Source organism: Paramisgurnus dabryanus, chromosome 1 (genome assembly GCF_030506205.2).
Source record: "Paramisgurnus dabryanus chromosome 1, PD_genome_1.1, whole genome shotgun sequence".
In the NCBI taxonomy this organism is placed as follows: Eukaryota; Metazoa; Chordata; class Actinopteri; order Cypriniformes; family Cobitidae; genus Paramisgurnus; species Paramisgurnus dabryanus.
In genome coordinates, this window is record NC_133337.1 from 69,104,296 (window position 1) to 69,124,504 (window position 20,209).

General features: G+C 39.4%; 2 protein-coding genes across 3 annotated transcripts in view; both read right to left on the reverse strand.

Moving 5' to 3' along the window:
* Nucleotides 1–1,852: 1,852 nt before the first annotated feature.
* On the reverse strand, nucleotides 1,853–16,384 carry mazb (MYC-associated zinc finger protein b (purine-binding transcription factor)). Of its 2 annotated transcripts, XM_065253427.2 has the most exons (7): nucleotides 15,637–16,384; nucleotides 15,297–15,447; nucleotides 14,349–14,722; nucleotides 13,619–13,866; nucleotides 5,680–5,743; nucleotides 5,417–5,588; nucleotides 1,853–5,239 (listed from the first exon to the last, which is right to left on the reverse strand). In XM_065253427.2, exons 1-7 carry the CDS (start codon nucleotides 15,667–15,669, stop codon nucleotides 4,884–4,886), a joined length of 1,398 nt encoding a protein of 465 aa, XP_065109499.1. In that variant the 5' UTR covers nucleotides 15,670–16,384; the 3' UTR covers nucleotides 1,853–4,883. The 2 variants fall into 2 exon arrangements, with proteins under 2 accessions (XP_065109499.1, XP_073671993.1); XM_073815892.1 differs by lacking the exon at nucleotides 15,637–16,384 and having other exon boundaries at nucleotides 15,293–15,444.
* A 996-nt stretch (nucleotides 16,385–17,380) lies between these two features.
* taok2b (TAO kinase 2b) overlaps nucleotides 17,381–20,209 on the reverse strand; it is a 38,163-nt gene continuing 35,334 nt past the window's right edge. The window contains exon 19 of the mRNA XM_065253426.2: nucleotides 17,381–20,109. Within this exon, the coding sequence (XP_065109498.1) occupies nucleotides 19,300–20,109 (810 nt within the window). The 3' untranslated portion in view covers nucleotides 17,381–19,299. The remainder of the gene's footprint in view (nucleotides 20,110–20,209) is intronic.

Consider the following 20,209-nt stretch of genomic DNA (forward strand, 5'->3'; position numbering starts at 1 on the left):
TGTATCTAAAAATTGTTGCACTTATGGAAAACGTGTGCTGTTATTATTACGTTGTTACAGACTATACACATAGTAGTAGCCTACTGTATTTGGATTTGTAAAAGGTAGTGCTAAAGGTCGGTATGGTTAGGTTTTATCTTATTTTTGGGTTCTGTCTAAATGAATGCAACAGAGAATAAGCTTTGCAATTGTCATGATCAATACCATTGTGTGCAGCTGTTCAAGTAAACTAAAGTCAACAAAAAATGTTACAGACCATACAAATATAATATTTTTTGTGAAACATTTACAATGTCAGAAAAATGTGTACTCTTACAAATTGGTACCAAATGTGTACATATCTGTACCTAATGGTACTTATTGGTACCCTTTAAAAGGCTACTGCCCCAGGGACAGCTGTTGTACATATTTTGACCATTATTTCTAACGGTGTAGGCGCAAACCATAATTTCCCGTTGTCTGAATTAGTCTGTGTCAATACTGTTACTGTCAGTCTCTATTACCAACAACAGTGTTGACATTCATGTGTGTGAGTGAGTGAGTGAGTGAGTGAGTGAGTGAGAGAGAGAGAGAGAGAGAGAGAGAGAGAGAGAGAGAGAGAGTGAGAGAGAGAGAGAGAGAGAGAGAGAGAGGGAGGGAGGAAGAGTGTGTTTCTCTGTGTATGACTGTCAGTTCTGTTACACAATGTCAACACTCTCTACCTTCAGTTTAACTAATGACACTAATTCAGACAACAGGAAATCATGGTTTTCAGCTGTAAGACACCTTTACAGAAAATACATTGTTATGACCTGTAATATCTTGTGATTCGTGTTAATGAGTAGCAAATTATTAAAATAATGACATATATAACCATTTGAAAAGGTAGAAAGTAATTATGATTTTGAACATCAAATGTACCTCTAATAATATGATCACCCATATACAGTGGCAAGAACAAGTATGTGAACCCATAGAAATGAACTGTTTTTCTACATTGATTTGCCATAAAATGTGATCTGATCCTCATGTAGGTCACAACAATAGACAAACACAATGTGCATAGGTTGACTTCGCACAAATAATTCTAGTTTCTTGTGTATTTTTTGAAAATGCCCATTAAACTTTTGCAGTGCTGGAGGAAAATATAAGGGAACCCTTGGATTTAACAGCTTGAACCTCATTTGGCAGCAATTACTTCAAGCAAGTGCTTTCATTAGCTCTGAATCAGACCTGCACCACGGATGTGGTCTGAGCACGGTTCGCTTTTCAGTCATTTTAGTGGAGTTTGAGATCACTTGGTATACACACTAAACTGCTCCAAGAGCGTTTAGATGGCTCAAACGAACTAGGTGTGAAAAAAAGGCTTGCAAACAAAAACTAACTCAGATGCTTCAATAAGAAAGTGCTACCTTGCAAACACTACACGTTCTATATGCACAGAACAGTGTTGTACTTCTTTACTTTTTTAACTTTTTTTTTTAAACAATCAATCAAGAACAGTTGTATTTACAAAAAACTGCAGAAGACAATTCATACAATAAGGCTGGACTGCTTTGAGGGACAATGTTTACGAGTACAACTTAATGGGTGAAAAGTGCAGAACCAGGATTTGATCTGGTAAATTTCAATTTTTCATGGTAGTGTATATTTGTAGCAATAACCAACAAATACACTGTATGGCTCAAAATAGATTTTTTTAACTTTCAGATGATGTATGAATCTCAAAACTTACATTTAAAAAAGATTGCCCCTTATGACTGGTTTTGTGGTCTACATCAAATATATTCAAGGCAAATTTCTTAAGATAATACTGTGGGTGAATTGAGACAGAGATCCTCAGGCAGAAATGAAAACAATGATACATCAGGGATTTAATCTACAATTTTACTTCAGTTTTCTCAGTGAATATAGCCCCATTTAAACTTCAGAAAGTTTTGGTAAAATGATATGGATTAATTTTATAGATGAAGTTAATGGAAACAGAAAAATCAAGGTCAGACCTCTTACACACAAACACATCAGCTCACATCAGCACTCAAATTTTCACATTACTAGTCGCCTGAGCCAGAGAGAATTACCTAATTTTCTTTTTAATAGTCAAAATTACAAAATGATAACATGGTCTAACATAATCTACAAAATAATAATAACAATATTAATGGTCATGGTAAGCATCAACATTTTGTTTTGCTCTGTATATAGACATGCATACTGCGGAGAAATATAAAAATATAAATATAAATACATCCCATCATGGTTCTTTCCCTGTTCACTGACAATAATTTAAAATAGTTTCAGAGTTTGACGAATTAAATGTGGTAGTGTACAATATGGCATTAAGATGCATTGTCAGAGCTTACAGAGATTAGAGGTATTATTTCATATCAACGCTAAATTATAAAGAACCTAAATAAAATTTTACCTTTATAAAAACAACTACATTTTTAAACAGGAAGAACAAGTTTCATTTTAAAATGAAGTTAATGTCTAACCAGGTATATCAGTATACAGTACCAACACTAAACTGATCCAACACTCCAGTACAAATCCAGGAAGCAAGACAATTCTTTTTTTTATATACTGTTTTGAAACCTTGACCTAGTAAAGAGTGTTATGTCTCGGTGTTATTCTCAATTACACTTAAACAAATATGATTAAGCCCTTCATTAAACACACCATTCAAACCAGAAAAAAATGAAAACATCATATACGAATAAGTTGTTTGATAATATTCTTAGTGAATGCAGTTACAACAGTTGCACTCATTTTTGATGGACAGTCGCTAAGGATAAAGTAGGTGCACGCAATTTTTCTAGACCATTACAATTGCTGTTTCTTAAACTGTACGAATACAATCCCAGCTACAAGTCATGTCTCATTGTGGGATCTCAGCTGTCATTAATGTCAGACTGCACAACAGCAAAGTCTTGTTTAAAAGCAGACACAAGCAAGTAGGCAAAGGAAGCAACACTGCAGGACTGTGGCTCCAAATCTTTATCAGAGCTAAAAACCGATCACAATAGTCATTAATCAACAGTTGCTGAACATGTCAAGTGATTCAAGACTACCAATTTTGGCTTAGGATCATAGAATTTGTGACCCTGCCAGTAAAAACCAAGCTCAAGTCTTTTTTTGTGTGTGTTTTACTGTCGTCTACATCAAATCATCCTGCATAATGTAAAGAACATTCTGTGAAAATATATCCTTGGTATCTTTAATATTGACAGAGTAAGGTCATATCAAAAATTTAAATCAATGTGGTGAAATTAAACTTTGATGCTATGAGTCTTGGTTTTCACAGGCAGGATCATAATTGTACAAAGATCTCCAAATTGGTCAGAGACAGGGCCTCATCCAGAAGCACTAATCTAAACGGATCCAAAAATCAGGTGGAGATTTTGAAGTTTTAATCATGGTCTATATATATATATATCAGAAAAAGCACAGAAGAGAAACAGAGGACGAAAAACATGAACATTTTAAAAGACAAGGGGATTGCTGTATCACTAAGCCACTAAACACGCCTATCAAATCCACCAAACGCCTATCCATCCACACATACAGTCATGGCCAAATACTTATACTCAATGCAAACATCACTGTTATAACTGTAAAATAGAAATCGATTTTCCATTTTGTTTTTAAAATTAGTATTAGTTTTTGACAAATACTTTAGAAAATCAATTCTGGGTGTGTTTACATCAAGCACAAACTTAAGCATTTACAATACACAGCTATAGTTTCTCATAAAATATGATCATTTTATTTATTTTAGGCCACTTTACCCTATGCTATTTATGCGATTTCCTTGTTATCAATCTTCTTCACGCAAAACACCTGACACTTTTAAACTTTTCGTAAATGTATTACAATTGATCTCCTGTCCTTTGTGGGCAGTTAACAAATGATGCCAGGTTGTGCCATCACAGTAATTACAAGGTCACTTTCTCAAACCAACACGTTCACTGCTCCTTGGTGATGGAACAAACTGAACCTTCACCCAAAAAGCAGAATTTATCACAATCTTCCACAAGCATTTAACTCGTGGCTAAATTAATACTTGTGAATTTACTTTTGGTAGTCTGGATAATTGTTATACTGACACGAGTTTAGTTATTTGGCCAGTACTGCACCGATACTATCAGTACACACAACAAAAACTACACATATCACTTAGTGTGTGCATGCTAGTAAAGACCATGCCATTAAATAAAATAATTTGGAAGTTTAACTCTTGGATTTCTGCGACTTTTCTACCTTCTTTCAATTGTTGATTTCCTTATAAATCCATCCTGAGCCAGGTTTACAGGTCTAGCCAATGATAACAATGGGCAGAAGATGTACAGTAGAAATACACAGTCACATTATCATCAAGAAGTCCTGTAGTAGCAATGCAAACGAAACATATAAAAAGAAGAAAGCAACTAAGTGAATCAAGTCAGTGAAAGCTTTTTTCTGTTAGCATTACACTGAAGAAACTGTGCTCTCTGCTTGTGTCTTTGTCCATCACTATGCCCTGATCCCTCTGGTCAAGCCAAGACCGCTTTGAAAGACAAAAATTGTCCTCCTGCCCCCTCAGCAAGACCAGAAAATATACATATTACTTGGAAAAACTAACTAGTTTTAGGAGGGATAAGTGTTTTGCAACTACGTGTCTTGTTATGTGCATCATTCAGGTGTATTTTTTTTCAATATGCGTCATGCTACAGCAGTTGTCATTGTACATACGTGTTGCATGTCATAAAAACATGATGAACTTTCATTTAAAATTCCTTTCTTTCACAGTTTGTCCTTGGCTTCTTTAGTGTTTAATCACAAATGGCTCTTTTGAGTCATACAGGTTTAACTATGCTCCGTTGTAAATATTGTTACTAGCTTGTGTGTAGTTCAAGCCTGCTCTGCTAGCTTTGAGGTTGCGGGATGATGCTGGAGCAGTCGGTCACTAGCAGGTCCACAACCGTGTTTCCACTGACAAACACTGTAGGTGTCGACACCATGTTGCACAAAGTGACCGTGCTTCCCGGCACTGCTTCGCTGGTGGTGGTGGTGGTGTTAATAGGGTTGGGGTCACTCACTGGGGGATTGTGGGTACCCATGTGGCCTTGCAGCTGTGTGGGGGTCTTGCAGTGCACACCACACAGCTGACAAACCAGAACACCGCCAGACCCTGAGGTGCCAAACCCTCCTCCGCTCTCCTTCCACTCCTGACCGTGGTGCTTTTGAGCGTGAACACGCAGGTACGTCAGTGTGGTGAAACCTGAGGAGTAAATGATCACATTGACCAACACTCCAAAACAATGCATTTAGCAACATGATTTTTTTTATTTGTATAATGTCCGACTGACGTGACCTTTGCATCACATCTCGCAGTCCTTGCATTCTGTATGTGACCGTTATTTTTACGCGTTGGATATGTATAAAGTATCATACTTACTGCGATTGCAGAGGTGGCAAGTGTGATGCTGTGATTGGTTGTGCACCCTCATGTGATCTGTGATGTAGGCAGCAGACAGCAGCTTGCCACAAATGTGACATGGAACCTTTTCTTCATGTCTGATCATGTGTGCTCTCAGTCTGTCCCGTGTGGCAAAGCTCGATTCACATGTCTGTACCAAACAACATAAACCTTCACATGTTAAAATGATAAGCAATAAGGTACAAGAAACTTAATTGGGAGTATAATCATGGCTTCTATACCGGGCATTTGAAGGGTCTTTCTGAAGAATGGACCTGTCTAACATGACTGTTAAGATGATCAGGCCTGTGAAAAAAACAGACACATTAAAAACAATAAAAACTTTATCAATCTATGTCTATTAGAAGAGCTTAAAGTGAAAATAAGTACATATTCCCCTGGTTTCACGGACAAGGCTTGGGGCGAGTCTTAAAACATTTTTGAGCAGTCTCAACTGAAAATACACTGTAAAAATCCAACTTCAAAATGTTCTTTCAACAAAGATAATTAAGAAACTTGAAAAAAGATTTCTTTGTTGAAGCGGGTCAATTCATTGTTTTGTGTTCACTGAATGAAAAAAGCATAATCATTAAGCAAAAATATTATTTTGTTGACTGGACTTGTTCTCCCAACTTGCCAAACTGAGTAATCTGAACAAGCAATAAAAAAAAACAATGGTCGGAATGGTTCCCAGCATGCTTTGCGAACCGTTCACTTCTTTGGTTAATATTTACTAAAAAAGATAACCGTTTTAATGTTTGCTGGATTTATTTATGTTGTTATGTTGTATTTAAAGTTATTTAAAAGAATTATGTTTGTTCCTTGTTACCATGATTGAGAACTGTGTGCTCAGTGTAGAGGGCAGCACATCATTACCTCACAGCAAAATGGTCTCTGGTTTAAGCAAGGGGTAAAGCCGAAAGTATACTCGGGACGTCCGCGTATGCGCGCCGTCCGCATGACGTCATTTTCGTCATCAGGAGGGTCCGCGGACGGCCGCGCGGACCGTCCGCGTGCAGCCCAAAATTTGAGACCGCGCGGACAGTGCGCGTACAGTCCGCGTACGACAGCGCATGCGCGTGAAAATATTTAGACAGGACACTCCACTATAAACAATTATACAAAGGAAATAGACAGCATTTGCACACACACTATCGTTTTTCTTCTTTAACTTTTACTTCTTCCAAGAACAGAAAGCTGTGGAGCATGTTTGTTTGATTCCTGTTCTTTGTTGTCTTCTTGTTTGTTCTAAACTGTGTTTGCAATGGTGGATCAGTTACTTTTCTTCACCTATCCTAATGTTTTAATGTACTGTACATGTCGCCAAATCAGTGCTGCCCTGAGAGCCTGTTAGACTAATAATTTGAATAAGAAATCATTTGTATTGCGTATAGTGTCGAACGCGGCCATCCGCGTGTAGCCGCGGGGACTATACCCGGAAAGCTGCGCGGACGCGTGCGCGCGCGAGCCGGACGCGGAAAAAAGTATACCCGGCCCTTAAGTCAGACAAAGACTTTGTTTAGGAGACCTTTCTTTGTGGAGTTTGCATGTTCTCTCTGTGACATTGTGGGTTCACTCCCACAGTCCAAAACATGCAGACGCTTTTATCCAAAGCAACTTACAGTACATTAAAAGCTAGACATTTTTATCAGTACTTGTGTTTCCTGGGTTTGAACCCATGACCTTTTGTACTGCAAACACAATGTTTTACCACTGAAGGATACAGGAACACAAGGAGTTGCCCTTTACACAACTTGTTTGGGATTAACTTTATGGATAGATGCTGGAAAAATGATGTTAATTACTGTGATGGTGGCAGTTTTTTACCACCGCGATGGTAATGCACAAATTCACCATAGTTCATAGGCGCCAAATTCTTTCTCTGCCGGTGAGTTAAATGCGACATATGAGTTAAAAGTATCCAAAGCACCCAGGGGATCGGCACCTTTCTGTGTGTTTATTGCATTGACTGTAAAAAAAGATAGACAACGCCCGTTCCCTCTCTTCCATTGGAGAAAGTGAAGCCGCCAGTGTGCCGATACGGCGCTGACATCTTGGGTCTTGAGTCTGCGCTGTAGCGATTTCAGGACCAGTCCTGAGCAGTAGTGAGCAGGAAGTAAGGCCGCAAAATCAAGACCCTGCCCTCGCAGAATGCGCAGATCACAGCTGTCAATCATGACGTGACACCACCGTTTTATAACATTAAATAACTAACCAAAAACAAACTTATTTTAAAAACAAACACTTGAATTTACATCAGTGTGATAAAAACTACAGTAAATGACAGAAACCAGCTTCGGAAAAATAATTGATAATTGAAGTGTAATTAAATTGTTTAGTTGGTCTCAAGTCCCATTGAATAACACAGGGGAGGCGGGGTTTATGACCTATACTGGGACAAGTCACTGGGGGGGGCGACCGAGACATTTTGGCTTTACTTTTCAGGGTTTGTGCGGCACGCTTGGTTTATTGTAGCACTTCCACTCATGAAACAACAAGTTAGAAACCTTTTTAGTGTATATAATGTTTCCAGCCACGCTGAAAGCGCGTTCTGGTGGTGTACTGGTAGCGCAGATTGATACTTTTTCGCAACTTTGAGTGAACAAGAGAGAAAGCCTGTTTCTCAATCCAAAGGCTGCAGCCTCCAGAGGTCGCATATGCAGGCTGTACATGTCATCAAGCCTGGTTTATTATTTTCAGACATTTGCAAGTCATAAGCATATTACAACTGTAAGGGATCTCAGGTTTCGGAAGGGGAACAAAACTGCAATCGTTCCTGGGTTTCGGACAAAATATGTCAGAGAGCATTCCTAGAGTACGAATATATTGTATTGCAATATGGAGCGTTTAAGTATTAACACTAAATCAAAACTAAACAACAGATTTGTAAATGAAAAGGTTTAATAACAATACTGACTTAAAGTTACAATTTAAATGGTTACACTATAAATGTATGAAATGGTAAATAATACAAACAATTAACTGTTTCCAAAGTATGTGAGATACTACCTGATAAGAACAGAGTAGGGATGTCCCGATCCGATCACGTGATCGGAAATCGGCCCTGATCACGTGGTTTCAGACTTGATCGGAATCGGACGTTACCTTCCGATCAGGACTCGGATACATATGCAGGGTTTAAATTGGGCCAGCACACATACTGAAGGTCTCGCTCTGCGCCAGTGTACGCGCTGTGCTGGTGCGTGTGAACTGACCCGAATAATAAACGTGTTTTCATTCATAGGCTTCACACACTCGTGCATGCGGTGCACCCAAAACCGGGTTTTTACCGCTCATTTAAACGACGCGTCGATCGTTTTTGTCACTATGTGCTCAGTTAATCTACATTAGTACGCAGCTCCGTGTCTTACTCAGAACCTCAAGAATGCGCATTCGCGCAGGAGGATCACATTACACATTGTAGAGATGAGCGATAGAGAGAGGTAAGAAGTCGAAAAAACTTAATAGAAGTCTAGAAACAAAGTATTAAAGTATGTATAGGCACATCAATCATCTTATTACAATATGTTAACTAGATAACTGGATACAACTTGTTGTATTGTTTAATAAAATAATGTATTTTGATTATACAAATTAATTACGACCTAACTATAAGGATTTTTTAACTAACTGGTGACCAGCTTAGGGAATCTCTATGGCTAATTTATAAGACATATTGCTGAATCAGTATGTTGTTTTTCTTGTTAATTGAGTCTTTTTGGGTAGCTTATCTTATGCCTAGAATACGTCAAGGAGGTTGATTCTTATAACTTCCTTTAAAAGTTTGATCAATTGTGCATAATGACATGTGCAACCAATGCATATAGGGTGTCAGACTCATAGATGTGCATAATTTAAAGTTCAGGTTTTAAAGTTTGGGTCAACCTGTGGCACAGCTTTAAAACTGAAACTTATAAAATCCTATCAGAGGTCCAAAATGTCATTGAAACACACCAGTGGCTTTGCTGTCATCAGGATTAAACATGTTACCCCTCGAACCCTCCCTCCTAACAGAGCATCCCCACAAAACCCCAATTTAACCCCTGAACATATATAGTATATATTCATTATTTTTTAACACATTTATAGTTATGCGCTGGCACAGAGTTAGGGGTTGTGTACACCAAAACTTTTACGCCCGCGGCCGGCGCATGTTTTCAATTGTTTCCAATGGAAGCTCGGCGTTTTTCAAATAAGCCAGCAGTGAGCGGGTTTTTTCCGCGCTGAAAACCGGCGCTTGGCGGTTTTCATGCGCTCGGCGCTGAGAGTCTAGAGTTGAAAGAGGTTCAACTTTGGGAGAAAAGCTCCGCTCGTCAATGTCAGTTCTCTCACGGCCGCCCAATCACAGTGGAGCAGGGGCGGGACATTACCACAGCAACCAACCGACTCGCAGCTGAAGTATCACAGCTACCAAAGTGCTCAGCTGAAGAAAGCTGGCACTCAGCTGAAAAACAGCTGGCATTCGGCGTCCTCAAGGCGTTTTCAGCCGCGTTAAGTTTTGGTGTACACAGCCCCTTAGACTCTTTTGACTCCACACAGAAACAGCAATGCGTGCGGCATGACATAAGGAACATCATGGTTCTGTTTTTTCTCTCTTCTTTTTTATGTATTATAGAAGTATCGGATCGGGACTCTGTATCGGCAGATACTCAAAATCAAATGACTCGGACTCGAGGGCAAAAAAACCTGATCGGGACATCCCTAGAACAGAGAAAGAAGTTTAGAAGAAAAAGATTCACACTTAAGAACTGGGATCTCGGCCTAAACCCAAGAACTCAGGTGAAGAAGAAAAGGAAAGGGAAAAGGCCAATGCAAAAGGCAAAAGCCCAGAGCTCATAAAAACCTTGACCTATATCCTCTATCCCTTGACCATGTGACTAAACCTAACTTGATACATTCAAATTGACCAATCAGAAGATCACCTTTAACCCCCAATGTACTTGACCAAAACCAACATAATACATTCAAACTGACCAATCAGAAGACCACCTTTAACCCCCACTGTATTGGATAAACAGTTGTGACAATAGTCTTTGATCACTATCAGCATAGGGGGTTGTGACAAGTTGTGACCAAGTAATAAATTCCTATATTTTTAATCTTACACAACAATGTATGATTAACAAATAATTATCAACTTTTTATAATTGTTAATGTTATGAAATAAGACAGTCTTGATGACGTATGCAGCTTGCAAATGCCACCTCCGGAGGCTACAGTCTTCGGATTGAGAAACGGCCACTATCTTGCCTCCTTGTTCTGCCCCCAAGCCAGCGGGTCACTACTGATATCATTTGCCTTCCTTTGCAAATAGCGCATTAACTCCGCGTCTGCTGGCTGTTTGTGTTAACACGAACCTGAAGACATCTCCCTGGGCGTGATTGTACTTGATATTTTTCATAATTTGTGACATGCACACCACCGGAAGGGCGTACTTCCCCACCGCGAGTACGGTGGTGGAGTGCAACTCGCGGTGGGGAAGTATGCCCTGCCGTGGTGCGGTGGTAATTACAAACGTCCCAGCCCTAATGCTTATACAGTCGTAATAGTTGAAAGGACTCAAGTCACCACTTGTAGGTTTAAGTTGACATTGCTCAGTAAATTGAGTTAGGTGAACTACATCACCCAAGAGTTGAGTAAACTCAAAAAAGCTGTGCAACAAGTTGAAAATCTAAGTTAACTTTTTATTTTTTACAGTGTAACTTGCACTGACAGATCTTACAATAAGCCAGTGCCATTGATTTGTTTTGAGATACACACCAATGACGTCTTTTTCTAAGGTATGTTTATTAAAGAAACTTAATAACTAAGGTTTAGTGCTGGCTTTAGCTATACTATATAAGAGTATAGCTTAAAAAAGAACCCCTTCACACACACACACACACACACACATCTCTCTCTCACGCCAGTCAGACCAATCGCGCAATGCATCACATATGCTTAAACTTTTATGTAGCCACGCAACAATAATTTCAGCATGCATTTAGGGCTGTGACGGTTAGGATTTTTTTCTCACCGAGGTGAAACATCAAAAAATCACGCGGTTATGCGGTTAACCGCACAACAGTAACCCCCAAAGCCCAAGCGACCCCAAACTAAAAAAACTAGACAGAACATGTCGAGCTTAACATTGTTTCTTGTAAGCAAAACCTTGATTCCAATTTCTTTAGACATTTTTAGTGTTTTTTTCGGGTAACACTCCGTGCATATAACGCATTCCTCCAAACGCAACTGGTTGAACGTTAAATCATTTATTGCACAATATAATGGGTTACAACCAATGACAAAAACTGTTCCATAATTCATATTAAACTCAAAAGATATCGAAAATAAATACTATTTCATGTTACTATAGTTAATGTTTTTCATTAGAATTTTTCAAAGCAGATACGAAACGAAATAGCCTATTGCATCATCCCGTAAATAACTGCGCAAAACTTATAGATACTCCAATCAATGCTTTAAATTTCTGCTGCCCATTTACATTATCAAGAACGTAATAAGAGTTTTTTGATCCCGAGCTGGAGAAATTAGTTTAAACCATTAGCGAGTCACGCTGTCAGTATGTTAGCGCTCACCTGCCTGACTGCTGTGCTGTCCCTTTGGTACTTCGCTCATCTCGCTAAAGTCTTGGAGATTTCCAACTGTCGTTGCTGGGCTGAAGTTTTATGCTTTACTAAAGGTATGTTTGGTGCTCCCAAGTCCGACAAACGCCACATGATAGTTAATCATCAAAAGATGTGATTTTAGAGAGTGGCATTTCCTCACTACAATAGTCAGACATATAGGTCTACAGCCGATCGCCCTAGCCTTCATAACTATAGTTGGCATGTTTGCCCATTATAGTTTAAATAATTATGCTATTCTTATCATCACCAACGCGCATTTCTTTCTGCCCATACACCTCCTTGCACCTGAATAATGTAATGCGCGTGGCTGTGAGATGCACTTGAGATTTAGTTATTCGCGCAGTGAGTGAGTTGGTACGGTTCCATGGCATGCAATTAATATCAGAGCACCTGGGCATGACGCGCTTAAAGTAATGGCTTCATGTTTAAGAAGATTGCACCCGTGACAGTAGGCTATTTGTGTGTATTTAATTGAACATTTTCTGTAGACACCAAGTACTGAAACTAAGTGATTAAATAACAATAATCAGATACGCGCACATAATAAACCCCTATATATGTTTAATCCCTCCCCCTTGCGCGGAAAGCTGTTTTTTTCTCTAGAAGCCCTAAACACAGGATGGAAGACAGTAAATTATGATTAACAATGACTTTTGTGTATAGTTCATATCATACAGAATATGACTTCTGTAACTTTCACCAGCAAAATAAATAAATAATGAAAATATAAAAATGTGCAGTGATGACGATGATGACCTCAGCACTGCGGTAGTCATCTCATTACTGCGGTGATGCGGTTATCGTCACAGCCCTACATGCATTCACTGTATACAGCGGGACGTGATGTTGTGATTTTTCGAACGGATTCTTAACCTTAAATGCACCGCAATGCAAGTGATGCAAACCAAATGCAGCGTTCTATTGAAAAGTAATGTATGTATTTCTGCCGAAACCAAACTGCAATGAAGCAACTGAATGTCTGACTGGGGTGTCACTCTTCCTCAGGCACAGAACGCGTGCACACACACACAAACACAGATGCACGTGTGCGCGCGCACACACAGGTTGTTACCATAGCAAATAGACTCACCCCAGAAATGATATATTATTTGTTAGTAGCCTAATGGTAAATGCTGCAGGTGTAGAAATGTACATAAACCAGATATTTACTTTGATGTCAGGGCTAGATTACAGCATGAAACCTGTTGTGCATATTAATAAATTAAAGTGCTTAATTGTTGGCACTGGAACTTATAAACACTAAATGGGTAAAAATTGAAATAAATAGGCTTATTTTTTGGAGCCAAATGTCAATACCTCTAGGTTTTTTTTAGAAATAAAAGCCAAATGCTTGAACACTTTACAGGCACATCATTTTCGCTATGCATTATTTGTTTTGGTTGTTTAAAAACACACACAAAAATTTTATCCGATTACTCGATCGATTCAGTGCTAGATTAATCGATTACCAAAAGAATCGATAGCTGCAGCCCTAGTTTGTATTAATCTGTAAAGTGTGGAACAAAGGCAAGAACAAAAATGTTTGTCCTACCTTGAGAAAGCTTTAGCACAATGTGGGCAAATGTAGGGCTTCTCCACTCCACCCTGGTGGGATTTGACATGATGGCTCATGCGGTCTTTCCGCTTGAAACGCTGCTGGCAGATGGGGCAGGAGAATGGCTTCTCGTCTGAGTGGGAGAGCCTATGTCTGTTCAGGTGATACACGTCTCTAAATGCTTTACCGCAGGTCTCACATGCATGGTTTTTACGCACAGTGTTGGGGTTCTGGTTTACTGGCCTCTGATGGGGAATAAACAATAGTGATGTATAATATGAGATGCAAGTAAGGAATGCACAAAAATAGTACTGTTATTACATTTTAAAAAATTCCCAGGGTGATACCACAAGAAGCTGGTTCACAAAATGCCAACAGTACACTTTCACCAATCCTAGGTAAAGGCTATCTACACAGTTTTTTTTAAACAATATAGTTAAATTTGCGTTATTTATATAGTTTTGATATGTTTAATGTTACTTCAAAGAAAAAAAACTGCTAGAAAAAATTGTTTGGATTTAGCATTCGTTTAAATTAGTCAATAAAATATTTAAAATAAATTTTTTGTATCTAGTAATTTAGTCACGTGGCAAATAACTGCATAAAAACAGCAGCAGGCAAGGATCCTGAGATTTTTTTTTACGCTAACAGTCAGATGGCTGCATATTACCCCTTACATATGATTCACTTTATGACACATGAAAATGTACCCTGAGAATACACCCACCTGTAAAGACTCCCCTGTTGCTATGACAACAGGTGAAGGAGGCGGGAGGGCGGTCACAGTGGATGCCACACTCTCCATGGCAATTTCGTTTCCATCTTGAGTGGCCAGAACTTGTGTGTGTTGAGGGGGCAGTACAGTAAGAAGAGGGAGTGTTTGGGGTTGCTGCTGGGGCATGGAGAGGTGGAGGAGAGAGAGAGGGACTGTGTGCCTTTCTGTACTCTCTTTGGCCACAGCATTTTGGCTCTGGGAGCTCCCCTTCATGCGGATACCAGTATGGACGGATTGATGACGCCGCAAGTTGTAGCTGTTCTTGAACTGCTTGCCACAGATGGAGCAGATATGAGCCGCACGGGCTGGTCTGGACACTGGTTTCTCTGGAGATTAAAACTGGGAGTTATTAAGGATATTACAGAGTTCCCACAGCTTTTGATCAATACATTTACAAGACTTTTCCATTGGTTCCTGATTACTGGTTATGGATTTATAGATAAACAATAACAGACTCAAAAAGGACCAAAGAATGCTTTCAGATTTGAGTAATATGCATATTCCATGATTTTCCTGGGGTGCCATTCCTGAAAGCAACTGTGGTCGCAAGTTCTGTCATTACCAATAGAGTTCAATGGTAACAACGACCATAGATGGCTAACAATGCTTTTGGGAAACGCATCCCAGGCCTGGAAATCCCAATTGAGAAATTTCAAGACTACTGTAAACAACATTAAAAATTGCACCTGAAGTGCCTTTGTTGCTTCCGGCTGAAACTTTGTTTTTCTAACTGTGCTTCAGAGAGTCGTTTTACCATATTTCTCTATGTGATCACTGTGGAACATTGAAGCAACCACAGAAAACCTCCAACCCCTCCCTGCCAGTTTCCTCTCCAAACCTCCCTCCCCTTCCCCATGCCCACCGCTCCTGGAGCACCATCCCTCCCTCCCACTCACCCACCAGGTACATGGTCTTCATTGAGAACTGCAGTGTCCACTGTCGATGGTGGCGGGGCAATGTGTTCAGTGGGTGGGGTTTCAGGAGAGGTCGTGTGGACAGTCAGAAGTTCTGATTGGAGGGTGCCCTCCACTTGGGACTGAGAAGGTGTGGTCTGGGAAAGAACAATCAAAAAGTACTAAGTTTGAATTCAAAACTTCCGTGCAGGAATAGCTCAGAAACTTCTGGTTGCAGACTGAGGTCAAACGCTTTTAAATTTTTATGTAGATGTTGATAGAGAGAGATTGCATCTAAATGTAAACATTCATGTCCACATATATACACACATCATGGTCAGTCTCACCTGAAATAGAAAATTGCTCCACGCGGCATCCATTTTGTTCCAGACCGATGAATATCATCAACTACACGATAGTATGATTAATAGCGCCTCATTGGCGTCCCTTAAATCGTCTGTATTTTGCAAATAATGAACGTTTAGAAGTGGTTTCAGCTATTTTTCAAAGGTTAAAACCTTTTTTTATAACCAACCCAGATTTCCAGGCAAATGTGAACACTGTTTTTCACTTTGCTGCTATTTAACCCTTATTTGCGAACCGTTAATCACAATAACGTAGTATTTATCCATTTAAATTACTTTAAAACTATATATGCATACGAAACCAGTGTTAAGATCAATTTCCAAACTGTAATACCATGCATTATAAAACAGGAGATGATGCATATAGACGTTAAAATAACGGTTACACGTAATGCGATTGTCTCATTTGAAACAGTAAAACTTAAAGTCTGCTGTGGATAAATCTGTGTTTTCCCCTCGATTTCCCCGACAGGCCAATCGAGTGTAGGTCGAAGCCTCGCTGTAGAATTCAAACCCTGACCCTGAAGAATAACACTCGAGCCCGGCCGCAGCCCGACGCTCCACCTCGGCGCTTCAATTCACAGGATGTCATCTTTCTTTTTTTATCGCGCTCTCTCTCTCTCTCGCACCCTCCCTCCCTGTATCTTTCTTCCTTTTCTTTTTTAATTCCTCTTTCTTCTACCCCCTCCTCTCCTTTTTCGCTCTCCGCTATGTCCCAGTTGCTTTTAAAGGGGATGGCTTCTCCCCCTCCTATTTCCGTCGCTTTTCTCCTTGCTCGCACAGAATATGAGCCGACAGAAATAAAATGACAGCAGCGCTACTTACATCATCAAGATCATCTAAACGGGTTGCAAATATATATATTTAGATATAACTTACAGCAGCAACAAAAGATAAATATAAAAATACGGTTCATAAAACGTAACTTTAAAACAAACCTCACATTTGGAAAAATTAAGCATTTGCTTTTATTATTGTATGTTCTTCAAACTAAACTTGAATACAATAAAAATACGTTGTTGTGTGTTTTAATGTTCCAGACAACTCGGATTTGGGATAGTTCACACATCAAAACCTAAAATAACGTCTGAATGTAATAACATTGAAACTATTTAGTAACATTAAGACATGCTACAAATAATTTCCTAGCATCAGAACAATGAAAACATTCAAAGAGCGCAGTTCCAGACATCATTTCCGGGTTGAGGTGGGAAATATACTAACTAAAGCAATTGTTTTTTGCTATATAATCTTTGTTTACCATTTTCATTTCCACCGAAGAAAATGAACAAACCAAAAGCTAATATTTATTATATTTGAAAAAAAAATTGAGCAGAACAAAAGCTGAAACGGTGCTATTTTAAACTATAGTTATTTTTACTTTGTATTTAACACGTGTGTATTTTCTTTACTGTATACTATTTAATTAGCTGTAATTAAATAACTATATTTATTTTACTGTCAATAAATATACAAATAAATAAATAAATATAAATATGCTCCCATTAACTAATGAATCTCAAGCACGTCTTAAAGGGCACGTCACAGTGACGCATAGAGGATTGTTGATGTGGTCATCAATGTCGTATAAATAGAGAATAATTTAACTCTTTCAATCACTTGTCTATACAGAGATGAATAAAACCAAGTAATATTAAACTGATTTAAATACCATAATAAGGACAATGAGACGATTCACGTTAATATCAATTTATTGTCATCATAAATTGCTTCACGTTTTATTTGATTTTTTCTTCAACTTGTCTTTCCCCTTCAAGTCAGAAACTGCTTGATTTCAATAATTAATACGTTTCAAGGTTTACTGAAAATGTCCTTCCAGCAAAACCTCTACTTTTGACCTAACAATCTGTTTGACAGTCAGCACATACATACACAGGATGGTAGACAGATAGACTCCATCTATCAAAAAACCAGACAAACTAGGAGAGCCTCATTTACCACTGCACATGGATCCAAACAAGTTCAACCTTCACCTTGGACTTGCTCCGTTGATATTCCTTAAAACATTCCACATCAGAATGGGATTCGCAACACTGTCCTAAGATCATTAAGTCATATCACACCTTATCTAACAAACAAGTTAATCCATTAAATGGTACAATCTCATTGGCCCTCCTAACACTACATCCAACATCCTCAATACATCATAAGTTCTGCATGCACAGTTTTACTTTAAACCAAGCATAACGTAGTAGGTTAAACAGAGAGATATCAGAGCTGGCGTTTCTTGATTCTGAGTTCATCAAAGTTTTCTTTTCTTCTTCTTCCTGGATATCTCCGATATGTCTGTGAAAACCACCTTGATGCATGGTGCACAAGGGATGTTCCTTCTCAGCTGAGAATCTGTCCAATGATCACTTTGTTTTCAAATGCACTTTAAAGAATCCCACATGTCCTATGAGAATGCAATTCCCCAAATGAACAGAGGACTCTCTATGACAGAGATATATGCTTCTGTTGTTGGATCTGGACAGAATCACAACCACAGTAGCCCCCACATCTTCATACGACTTACTGTTAGTGCTGGTCTCTGTGAAGTGTAATCCTATGCACTGTACCTCTTGCCAATCAAACTAATACACAACGACGATTTATCCTCCCAAAAGTTTAGTCATTGCAATCCATTATAATAAATAAAGTCTGTGTGTTTTTTCTTTATTGTTTAGGGTTTTAGGTGCTTACCCTCCTGAGTAAGCAAGATCTTCCTTTAAATCTTGTACAAAAGTGACAACATCACCAGACCGTAAACCATTCAGCCAACTCATACAAACTGCTTGTTAACAATTATTAATATTCATCCATTAATAATAATAATTAATAATCATAACACACACTGAACCAAACAAAGCAATTTTTTGCATTTGAATTTTTTTCTTGTCTTTTTCAACCAAATGGCCTGAACAAATGTTTTTGAGAAATTATAAAAGTGTCATCATGATACCATTGAACACTGAGTATGATACCACGAGTTATTACGCTGTAATAACAACTGAGATTCAATACCGTTCTTTTGCTTTTCTCTAGCAATTAAATGTTATCTTCACATATTATTTTATCAAAATGTTGATAATTATTATGACTTTAAAAAAACTGTGGACACATTGCTTTAACACTTTAGATACTATAAATACACCATAAAAGATCCAATTAGTGGGAGCGTGAACGTCTATGATTTTGGAAAGGTATCTTTACATTTTAAATGTGACTGAATGACATATAAATACAAATGTATTTACTACATTAATCTCATGCATTAAAGCAACTTCATAGACATAAATGTATTCATAAAGTCTGACTGAAAGAGAAACTTTCGACACACTGTAACAAGTGTGTGTGAAAGTAATCTTTACAAACATTCTGTGTTCGTGTGTGCACATTCGCAAGAATTCTCTGTCACACAAAAGATATCGATATAGCACAGCATCCCTTTAAGACTTCTTAAAGGCAGTGGTGATGTTTCCGTATAACCAATATATTATTACACTTACAAAAAAAATTATTAAAAAAGAAACAACTACAACAACCAACAGCAGGAAAAAGCAATACGGCAAGTAAAATGTGCTCTCTCTTGTTTTCATTTCAACTGGCATTAAACTCTCCAAATCAAGCCCAACTATTCTTTGTTTAAGAGTAAGAGAGGTGGGATCCATTGGAGATGTGCGAGGTGACCGAGGTACTGCGGCTCAGAACTCCGTCTCCGCTGCCGGTTCCCCCCGGGCCTCCAGATGCTGTTCTGCGCAGGGGCTGAGGGCTGTTCCTCAACGCCATTAGGCTAGGACCCCTCACTACCAGCCCTCCTCCTCCTCCTCCGTACACTCCTTGAGTAGAGGACTGAGCGGAGGAGAGAGATATGGAGGGAGGAGCAGGAGGAGGAGGAGGGAGGAGAGCGAGGGACTGGGAGGAGGAGCGGGAGGGAAGGTGGTGGGAGAAGACGTGGGGGTGTGCCAGATCCCCCCTGCTCCCTCCACCCCACTCCTTCTCTTTCTCCCGCTCCCTCTCTCTATCCCTCTCTCTCTCCCTGTACAGCTGGGGTGTGCTCTGGTGGTGGTAGTGTTGGGGAAGGTGATGGCGGTTGTGATGCGAGGAGGAGGAAGAAGAGGAGGAAGAGGATGAGGAGCGGGAAGAGTGGTGGTCTTGTGGTAGGTTAAGGGCATGGGAAGAAGAGGATGAGGATTCTGCCCTGCTGGGAATCCTGCGGGAGTGGGGATGTGGTGCCCCTCCATGACTCCAGTGGCTTGAAGGACGGGGGGTCTGTGCGGAAGGGTATCCCTGCTTGGGGTGAGCCTCAGAGGGAATGCCTGTCAGAGCCAGGCTGCTGAAGCCGAGACGAAGACTCTCAGAGTCGAACGCCTCAATCTCAGATGCTTGGCGCTCCAGAAGGGATCGGATGCGCTCAGTACGCTCATTTTGCAGGGCCAGCATCTCCTCCTCAATCTACAAAAAAACAAAAACATCAGCATGCAAACCCAGTACAGTTAGTAATGCTAATGTTACAAATGCTTTCAAATTACAAGCGACACACAGTGACAAAGAT

Coding starts and splice junctions, on each gene's coding strand:
- mazb (XM_065253427.2), bottom strand. CDS start 15,669: ATGGATGCCGCGTGGAGCAATTTTCTATTTCAG. Junction 5,744..13,618: donor TGTGCTAAAGCTTTCTCAAG/GTAGGACAAACA, acceptor TTTTTTTCACAG/GCCTGATCATCTTAACAGTC. Junction 5,589..5,679: donor AAAGACCCTTCAAATGCCCG/GTATAGAAGCCA, acceptor TGTTTGGTACAG/ACATGTGAATCGAGCTTTGC.